Genomic DNA, 10,156 nt, shown 5'->3' on the forward strand with positions numbered 1-10,156 from the left:
GAGCGCCGGCGCCATCTCTCGCGCGTGACGATCGGGACCCCGCGTCCCCGCACGCGGCCTCGGAGGAGGACGCCGCGACGCCGCGCGCGACGAAGCCGGTCGCGGGGGACACGCCCGCCTCGGGTCCCTGGCGCTGCCCGAAGTGCGGCAAGGGCAACGGCTCGCGACGCAGCGCGTGCTCCGTGTGCGCGACGGTCCGGGCCGACGACGCCGCGGCCGCGGACGCGGGCCCGTCCGTGCGCGGGAGCCGCATCGTCGGCATGGGCGGAGGCGACGACGATACCGTCGACGACGACGACGCGGGGCGACGCGAGCGCGTCTACGGCGGCGGGACGCCCATCGAGGATCCCGCGGCGGCGCCCTACGGTGGCGGCACGCCCATCAGGGGTGGCGCGGCAGACCCCACCGGCGTGCGCAAGAGTCGCATCGTCGGAATCGGCGGTGGCGGCGGCGCCAATCCTGCGCCGGGCGGCGACTGGGACGAAACCGTGTCCTTCGTGCCGCCCGACCGCCCGCCCGCGGACATCGGCAGCCCCTGGCGCGAGTTCGTCGACCCGCTCGGCGTGCCCTACTTCCACAACGACCAGACGCAGGAGACGACGTGGATCGCGCCGGACGATTGGGTGCGGGACATGCGCGCCAAGGACCCGGTGCAGCGGTCCAAGTCCATCGTGCGCGCCGCGAACGACTGGCAGGAGAAGGTCGACCCGGCCTCCGGGCGCGTCTACTACATCACGCCGGACGGACAGACGCAGTGGGAGCGGCCGGAGAGCGTCTTCGTAGAAGGAGAGCCGCCGGAGAGCATCTTGGTCGAAGGCGACGCTGCTGGCGTGGAGAAGCCGGGCGTACGAAAGAGCCGCATCGTCGGATTCGGCGGCGGGGGCGACGCGGATCCGGGGGGGGATCGCCTCGAGCTGCCGCCGAAGCTGGAAGGTATCATCGACGCGCCCGAGTGCGCCCCCGTGGGCAGAGTTGCGCGGGCGTCGTCGCGCGAGAACATGACAACGCCGGAGCTGCCCCATCGTTCGCTCGAGGACCTCGGCGGCGAAGCGCCCTCCCGCGGCCGGAGCGGGGCGGTGCAAATGTTCGATGCCACCAGCCAGCCTGTCTCTTCCGAGGATAATCCCGCAAAGAAGCCATCCAGGCTCGAAAGGATGCGCGCTCGGCTGACGCGACGCCCCCGGACGGTTCCAGGAACGTCATCTGCTGAGGCCGACGAAAGCGAGAGAGTCTACGGCGGCGGCACGCCCATCGAGGAACCCTCGGCGGCGCCCGGCTACGGCGGCGGCACGCCCATGGACGACTCGGCAGGAGCGCCGCGCGCGGCCGTGCGCGGGAGCCGCATCGTCGGCTTCGGCGGCGGCTCGGACGATCCCGCGGCCGGCAATCCGATGGCCGGCGATCAAGGAGGTGCGAGCCCGTCCGTGCGAGGGAGTCGCATCGTCGGCTACGGCGGCGGCGACTACGACGACCCGGCGGCCGATGCTCTCGGCGGATCGCGCGGCCTCGGACACGGGCCTCCTCCCGTCGGGGGCTACGACGACGCGGCGGGACAGGGCCGGGTCTACGGCGGCGGCACGCCCATCGAGGACCCCTCGGCGGCGGCCGGCTACGGCGGCGGCACGCCCATGGACGACTCGGCAGGAGCGCCGCGCGCGGCGGTCCGAGGGAGCCGCATCGTCGGCTTCGGCGGCGGCGCGGACGATCCGGCGGCCGGCGACCCGATGGCTGGCGATCAAGGAGGCGCGAGCCCGTCCGTGCGAGCGAGCCGCATCGTCGGCTATGGCGGCGGCGACTACGACGACCCGGCGGCCGATGCTCTCGGCGGATCGCGCGGCCCCGGACACGGGCCTCCTCCCGTCGGGGGCTACGACGACGCGGCGGGACAGGGCCGGGTCTACGGCGGCGGCACGCCCATCGAGGACCCCTCGGCGGCGCCCGGCTACGGCGGCGGCACGCCCATCAGGACTCGCGCAGCGGATTCCACTGGCGTGCGCAAGAGTCGCATCGTTGGAATCGGCGGTGGCGGTGGCGCCGATCCTGCGCAGGGCGGCGACTGGGACGAAACCGTCTCCTTTGTGCCGCCGGCCCGCCCGCCCGCGGACATCGGCAGCCCCTGGCGCGAGTTCGTCGACCCGCTCGGCGTGCCCTACTTCCACAACGACCAGACGCAGGAGACGACGTGGATCGCGCCGGACGATTGGGTGCGGGACATGAGCGCCAAGGACCCGGTGCAGCGGTCCAAGTCCATCGTGCGCGCCGCGAACGACTGGCAGGAGAAGGTCGACCCGGCCTCCGGGCGCGTCTACTACATCACGCCGGACGGGCAGACGCAGTGGGAGCGGCCGGAGAGCGTCTTCGTCGAAGGCGGCGGTCCCGGCGAGAAGAAGCCGGGCGAGGAGAAGCCGGGCGTGCGAAGGAGCCGCATCGTCGGATTCGGCGGCGGGGGCGACGCGGATCGCCTCGAGCTGCCGCCGAAGCTGGAGGGCACCATCGACGCGCCCGAGTGCGCCCCCGTGGGCAGGATCGCGCGGGCGTCGTCGCGCGAGTTAATGACGACGCCGGAGGAGCTGACGCTGGCGCTCGACCTCCCGGTGCACTCGGGCGACGCGAGGAACGGGCCGCGGCTTCCCGCGGGCGCCGAAGGAGCGGAGGGCTATACGAGCTGGGGCGCTCCCCTGGGGACCGACCGTCCGACCGTGCGCAAGAGCCGCATCGTCGGCATGGGCGGCGGCGGCGACGACGACGACGACGACGAGGGACCTAGCAAGGTCTACGGCGGCGGAACGCCCATCGAGGACGTCGCAGCGGCGCCGGGCAAGGCCGATCGAGGCCGCGCGGACGAGGCTCCGTCGGTGCGCAAGAGCCGCATCGTCGGCATGGGCGGCGGCGGCGACGACGACGACGACGACGCGGGACCTAGCAAGGTCTACGGCGGCGGAACGCCCATCGAGGACGTCGCAGCGGCGCCGGGCAAGGCCGGTCGAGGCCGCGCGGACGAGGCTCCGTCGGTGCGCAAGAGCCGCATCGTCGGCATGGGCGGCGGCGGCGACGACGACGACGACGACGAGGGACCTAGCAAGGTCTACGGCGGCGGAACGCCCATCGAGGACGTCGCAGCGGCGCCGGGCGAGGCCGGTCGAGGCCGCGCGGACGAGGCTCCGTCGGTGCGCAAGAGCCGCATCGTCGGCATGGGCGGCGGCGGCGACGACGACGACGACGACGAGGGACCTAGCAAGGTCTACGGCGGCGGAACGCCCATCGAGGACGTCGCAGCGGCGCCGGGCGAGGCCGGTCGAGGCCGCGCGGACGAGGCTCCGTCGGTGCGCAAGAGCCGCATCGTCGGCATGGGCGGCGGCGGCGACGACGACGACGACGACGAGGGACCTAGCAAGGTCTACGGCGGCGGAACGCCCATCGAGGACGTCGCAGCGGCGCCGGGCAAGGCCGATCGAGGCCGCGCGGATCGAGGCCGCGCGGACGAGGCTCCGTCGGTGCGCAAGAGCCGCATCGTCGGCATGGGCGGCGGCGGCGACGACGACGACGACGACGAGGGACCTAGCAAGGTCTACGGCGGCGGAACGCCCATCGAGGACGTCGCAGCGGCGCCGGGCAAGGCCGATCGAGGCCGCGCGGATGAGGCTCCGTCGGTGCGCAAGAGCCGCATCGTCGGCATGGGCGGCGGCGGCGACGACGACGACGACGACGAGGGACCTAGCAAGGTCTACGGCGGCGGAACGCCCATCGTCGCTGGCTCCGGCGACGTGCCCGAGCCCCCCGAGGGGGACGGCTTCAGCGACGACGGCGGCGACGACGACGACGGCGGCGGCGACGCGCGCGCGGTCGTCCGCAAGAGCCGCATCGTGGGCATGGGCGGCGACGGCGGCGACGCGCGGCCCCGGAGCGCGGCCGTGCAGCTCTTCGACGGCGGCCCCGGCAGCGAGGGGCGGGCGCCGCGCGTCCCGCGCGGCGTCGAGTCGCCGTCGGACGACGACGAGGCGCCGTCGCGCGGGGCCGCGGAGCTCTTCGACGCGCGGGGCGACCCGATCTCGTCGTCGAAGCTGACGCCCTCGGTGCGCAAGAGCCGCATCGTCGGCGTGGGCGGCGGCGGCGAACCCTACCGGGACCGGAGCGGCGCCGTGCAGCTCTTCGACGGCGGGCCCGGCGGCGAGGGCCGCGCGCCGAGCCTCGTCGCGGACTCGCCCGGCGCGCGCACGCCCTCGAGCGACGAGTGGCACACGCCCGCGGCGTCCGAGGCGTCCGGCGCGTCGCCCGCGAAGTCGCCCGGCCGCGGGCCGCGCGCGCGGCCTAAAGTCGCCTTCGGGTCGTCCGTCGACGACGGCAGACCGAAGCACAGGGAGCACCACTTCCTGCGCAAGGGCGACGGCCGGCGCTGCGCGGAGACGCGGGCCGTCGCCGACGAGCTGCGGCGCCAGGACGAGCGCAACCGCACGGTCTGGCGGCGGCGGTCGTCCATCGTCTCCGCGGCCAAGGCGCTCAAGGGCCTCGACGCGGCCGCGCGCGAGCTCCACTACGCGCAGTGGGACCCGACGAACCGCGTCGACACGTCCTGGAAGAAGGGCTACGCGGGCACCGTCGAGCTCCTCGACAGCGACGAGGACGGCGGCCGCGCCGGCGGCCGCGACGACACGCCGCGCTGGACGCAGCGCGTCGACGCGCGCGGCGTGCCCTACTTCGCCGACGACGCGCGCGGCGAGACGCGCTGGGACGCGCCCGACGCCTGGGTCGACGCCCAGCGCGCGGGGCGGAAGCTGCCCGAGGGCGTCGTCCGCGAGCGCGGCGCCGCGCGCGAGCTCGTCGACCCCGCCACGAAGCGCGTCTACTACGTCGACGGCGATGGCCCGCCGGCCTGGGAGCGGCCGCCGGCCTTCGCCGACGACACGCCGCGGAAGCAGCGGAAGCCGCGGCGCCCGGCGACGCCCGCGGACGACTCGGCGGCCGCGGCGCCGCCCGCGCACTGCCGCCACTGCCTCCGGCGGACGCCGTGCGGCTGCGCCGCGGCCGCGCGCGAGGCCGAGGAGGCGGGCCTCATCGACCGCGCGGAGTCGTCCCTCTCCACGCTCAAGGACGCGCGGCTCGGGGACCTGCGGCGCGCGATGCGGCGCCGGTCCGCGGCGCTGTCGCCCGGGCGCGCGCCGCGAAATTCGCCGCCGGCGAGCGGCGCGTCGACGCCGCGGCGGCCGTCCGTCGACTCCGAGGACGGCGACGGCCGGGACCCGGGCTTCCTCGGCGCGCTAAGAAGACGCGCGTCCGCGCTCGTCGGCCTCGCGGCGCCGCCGGGCGACGGCGCCTCCGCGGAGACGCCGCCCGCGCCCGCGGCCAAGGGCGGCCGGCGCCGGAGCGACCGCCACGCGCTCACGGAGCTCGAGCGGGAGCTCCTGGCCACCATCGACGCCATGTCGCGCGAGCTCAAGGACGCGCACGAGCCTGCGTGCGAATCAACCGCTGGTTTTGGATGTCAGAGGGTCAGAAGTCTCTCGCTCGATCGAATCGACGTCGTTTTGGCTGATTCTTGGAAGAGTCGTTCGCGCTCGTCGAGTTCTCGACGGAGCGCACGAAATCGTGCGCCAAGACGGTCGCATGATCGAACCTTGAAGTCGGGTTGAAGATGTGAGTCGCGCGCAGGCACGAGCGCGCGCGCGACGTCGAGACGTACACGCGGTCCGGCGACCTGGGCGATATGGACGCGACGATGGCCAAGCTCAAGGGCGTCTGCGTCATGCTCACGGGCCACGAGAAGGGCCGCCTCGCGACGATGATCGGGTCCTGCGAGCCGCCGGGGCCGTCGCCGCGGAGGCCCTTCGCGCCGGGGCCCGGTGCGCCCGCGGCGGCGGCGGCGCGCGAGAACCGCGGCGACGACGACGAGCGCCTCGGGTCGACCAGCGCCTACGCCGTCTTCAAGGACGCCCACCTCACGATCAAGCGCGAGATGATGGCCCTCTGCGGCTTCAAAGAGTTCGGCGTCTCCCGGGAATGGGACGTCGACGTGCACAAGATGGAGAACCTCGGCGACCCGCACCTCCTGTCGCTGCTCCACCAGATCCGGCGCCTCGTCGTCGCCTACGACAACCTGAGCCTGGAGCAGATCACGAAGCTCCGCACGTCCGTCGAGGTCGTCGAGAACGTGCACCACCTCCTCGCGGTCGGCGGCCGCGCGGTCCGCGCGGAGCGCCGCGCCGTCGCGCGCGCGGCGCGCACGCGCCACACGCACGTCGCCGACGGCGCCCACCGGGGCCTCGACTCCGTCAACCGCGTCTCGCCGGCCCTCGCGGAGCGCATCCGCCGGGCCCAGGCCGAGGACCGCGCGCACCACCACCACCAGCGGCGCTAGTTCCCGGCCTTGGGGCCCAAGTTGGGCGCGGTGATAAAGGGCATTAGAGGCTAGGCGGGCGTGAGCCTGGCGAGATTCTGGATCGCGCTCTTGTAGCCCTTGGCGGCCGCGCGCGCGTACCAGCGCTTGGCCTCGTCGACGTCGCGTTCCACGCCGACACCCTTCTCGTAGCAAACGCCAACATTGTATTGGGAAGTCGTGAGTCCTTGCTCAGCAGCCATCTTGAAATGGCGGAACGCTTCCTCCAGTTGTCCGTCTCGATGAAAACAGGATGCAAGATTGCACTGAGCTTTCGCGAGGCCGCGGTCCGCTGCCATTTGAAACAGTTGCCTCGCCTTCTTCTTGTCCATTTTGATCTCTCCCTCTCCGTGTTCATACAACTCCCCAAGAGACAACATCGCGTTCACATTGCCGAGCTCCAGCGCACGCTTGTAAATTTTCGCGGCCTTCTTCGCGGATTTCACGAGGCCGAGCTGACCGGTGCGGTACAGATTACCCAAGTGCTGAATTGCTTGTGGAACGTCATTCTCCGCGTGGCGACGAATCATCGCAAGCTCTGCCGCGGGACTTGGAACATGTGTGCGACAGAGAGGACACGGCTCTTCGGTGGAAAGCTTTTTGGCACAGGTTGAACAAATATGCCCGAAGCAACAGGGACGCAACTGAACACTGCCGTTCACGTCCCAGTCCTCGAAACAGAGCGGGCATCGCGACCCGCGCCGCCCCGGAATCGGCTCCGGCTCCGGGTTCGCCTCGCGCCGCAAACGCGCCGCCTCGTGCTCCTCGGCGATGCGCGCGCGGACCTCGTCGGCGTGCGATCGCGGCGCGGGGCCGTAGAAGACCTCCCGCGGGGGCGTCGGCGCTTCCGCCCGGGCCGCCTCCGCGGCCCGCTCGGCCCGGATCTTCTTACAGGCCTTGCGGTGGCCCCGCTCGCGCCAGTCGATTTTCTGGCAGGCCACGGAGCAGTACTGAGTTGTTCCACAGGGGCACGGGAGTTTTGACTTCTCACCGCAGATGGTGCAGGTCAGGCGGAGCCTGAACGCCTTCGCCCTGGCCTTCTTCACCTCATACTCCCGCTGCTTCTTCTCCCAATCTTTCTCTCCCGGCTTGTCCATCGGGGGCGTCGCGTCGATGATCGGCTGTCTCGCCCGGCAGAGTCGGCGACGAGCTTGCAGTGGAGGTTTGGGCGGACCTCCGCAAGCCTTCAATACCTTACTAGTGTGCAGGCTTACCCTTGCACGCCACCGGCCCGTCGCTCGGCGCGGCGCTGGGCCATGACCGGGCGCACGATGCCCGCCGCCGCGTCCAAGTCGAAGGTCAGCGCCTCCACGTTGAAGACGCTCTGGTATTGCGCGGCCTCGAACCAACCGTCGCGGGCCTCGAGCCCGAAGAGGAGCTCCGCCGCGGCGCCGACGTGCACCTTGTTCAGGTGGCGCATGTCGCGCGACTTCTGGTCCGAGCCCGTCCATCGCGACGGCTCGGGGCCTTTCTCGCGCTGCAGTTCGATGCCTAAAAGGACGAAGAGCAGCGCGAGCTCCTCGACGGCGCGCTCCTCGGCCGTGCAGGGCTGGTCGGCGAGCAGCTCGGCGACCTCGCGGAACCCGCCCTGGACCGCGCACGCGAGCGCCGTGAGGCCGTAGCCGCCGAAGTCCGCCTCTAGGTGCGGGTCCGCGCCCGCCGCGAGGAGGCGCCTGACGATCGTCAGGTTCGGCCGCCGCGCGGCGAGGCTCAGCGCCGTGTTGCCCTCGTCGGTCTGGGCGTCGATGATCGCGGCCGCGCCCAGATCCAAGAGCACGGTCACGTGCGTCGGCCGCAGGTACTTGGCCGCCATCTGGAGCACCGTGTGGCCGCCGCCGCGCACGAAGCGCGCGACGGCGCGGCCGACGTCCGTGCCCAGCATGCCCCGCGCGATGCAGGAGAACTCGACGAGGTCCTTGTCGTGCGCCGCCCCGCAGAGCAGCGACGCGAGGCAGACGACGGTGCCCGACGCGGCCTCGCCGGGCTCGAGGCGGCTCGTGTCCCACTCGCAGCCCGCGGCCGACCCGTAGCCCAGGTCGCGGACGCGCGCGTCGTAGAACTCGGCGAGGTCGACCTCCGGCAGCTCGCGGACCCGGCCGGCGTCCTCCGGCAAAAAAGCGCCTCGACCCAGCGCTCGCCCTCGCCGCCGGGGATCATCCGCGCCGGGTACCCGGGCACGGGCACGTCGGCGAAGCAGAGCACGTACGCGTCGCCGACGTGCCCGACGACGAGCGCGGGCGCCCACTCCCCGTTCTCGGCCCCCATCGTGAACGCCTCGTCGCGGCAGCACTTGCAGAACGGCGGGTGGCTCGGGTCGCGCCCCGCCGCGCTCGCGCGCAGGCCGTCGAGGTCGATCTTCGACTCGACCCACGCGCCGATGGGGAAGCGGAGCCGCGCGGCGGCGGGGCCCGACCGCTCGGCGCGCCGCTTCGCGGACGCCGCGCACGCGGGCTTGTGCGCGGGCCAGTGCCGCCGCTGGCACTCCCTCGAGCAGTACTTGGCGAACTCGCAGCGCTTGCACGCCTGGAGCTTGCCCGGCCGCCCGCAGGCCTGGCAGACGAACTCGAGGTTCTTGGCGTCGATGCAGGCGACGCCGTCGCCGGGCCAGCCGCCGCTGAATCCCGCGCCCGGGAGATTCGACGTGTGCTGGTCCACGAGCCGCGCCGCGAGGCCCGGGAGCTCCCCCGTCGCCTCGAGCGCGACGGGGCACAGCATCTTCACGTAGACATCGTCGAGGTCCGTCACGTACTGGGGCACGATGAACGGGAACGGATCGCCGACGATCGTCGCGACCTTGCCCGCGAGCGCCGCGTTGTCGCGCCGCCAGAGGTTCGAGAGGCGGACGCGCGCGCCCACGAGGTGCGCCGTGTCGTAGAGGAGCGCGTCCCGAGGCCGTGCGGCCTCCATCTTCTGGAGGAGCCCATAGTCCGCCTTAAACTCGCAGGGTTGACCGGTTTCATCGGCCGCCGAGCCGTCGAAGAGCGCAGGCGTCGAGTCCGACAGGTTCGAGCCCGCGAACCGCTCGATGATGTCGTCGATGGACATCGTACTATCGTCGCTTGTGGTGTGTGTCGGCGCTTGCGGAGGCGACCGGGCAAAGATACAGGCGCGCGGCAGTTCCTGGCAGTGCCCGCCTTACCACATCCTTACCGCAAATCCTCGATCGATGCGATACCGTGCCGGCCGGGACGCGCGCGCGACGACCGCACACCACCACCGGCACTACTAGTACCCAGCTAGAGAGTAGTTCCCGGACTTGGTCGCGGTGATACAAGGGTATTAGAGCTAGGCGGCTTCGACCCTGGCGAGCGCCCTGGCCGCGCGCTCGTCGCCCTTGGCGGCCGCGCGCGCGTACCAGCGCTTGGCCTCGTCGACGTCGCGTTCCACGCCGACACCCTTCTCGTTGCTAAGGCCAACATTGAATTCGGCCGGCGTGAGTCCATGCTCAGCGGCCATCTTGTAAAGGCGGAACGCTTCCTCCATTTGTCCCTCTCGACTTAAATGATTTCCAAGATTGAAATGCGCGATTGCGTTGCCCCCGTCCGATGCCATTTGAAACAGCTGCCTCGCCTTCTTCTTGTCCAGTTTGGCACCACCATATCCGACCTCATACACCATCCCAAGGCTCACCATCGCCGGCAAATTTCCGAGCTCCACCGCACGCTTGTAAAGTTTCGCGGCCTTTTTCATGGATTTCACGAGGCCGAGCCGTCCGTCGCGGTAGGAATTTCCCAAATACACAATCGCCTCCGGGAGCTCGTTCTCCACGTGACGACGAACTTCTGC

The 10,156-nt window shown here is 71.8% G+C and overlaps 2 protein-coding genes across 2 annotated transcripts in view; one reads left to right on the forward strand and one right to left on the reverse strand.

Moving 5' to 3' along the window:
* Window positions 1-6,352, forward strand: part of AURANDRAFT_62820 (hypothetical protein) — a gene marked incomplete at both ends in the record, with an annotated part of 16,917 nt that extends 10,565 nt beyond the window's left edge. Inside the window, 3 exons of the mRNA XM_009036782.1 lie at window positions 66-779; window positions 1,212-5,452; window positions 5,647-6,352. Coding sequence (XP_009035030.1) covers window positions 66-779; window positions 1,212-5,452; window positions 5,647-6,352 — 5,661 coding nt within the window. The remainder of the gene's footprint in view (window positions 1-65; window positions 780-1,211; window positions 5,453-5,646) is intronic.
* Window positions 6,353-6,447: 95 nt separating this feature from the next.
* AURANDRAFT_11168 (hypothetical protein) lies at window positions 6,448-10,156 on the reverse strand (the record flags this gene model as incomplete). Its single annotated transcript, XM_009036862.1, has 3 exons — window positions 6,448-6,855; window positions 9,788-9,861; window positions 9,964-10,156. Coding segments are annotated over 3 exons (675 nt in total), but the record flags the coding sequence as incomplete, so codon positions are not given.

Source organism: Aureococcus anophagefferens (assembly GCF_000186865.1).
Source record: "Aureococcus anophagefferens unplaced genomic scaffold AURANscaffold_5, whole genome shotgun sequence".
Taxonomy (NCBI): domain Eukaryota; class Pelagophyceae; order Pelagomonadales; family Pelagomonadaceae; genus Aureococcus; species Aureococcus anophagefferens.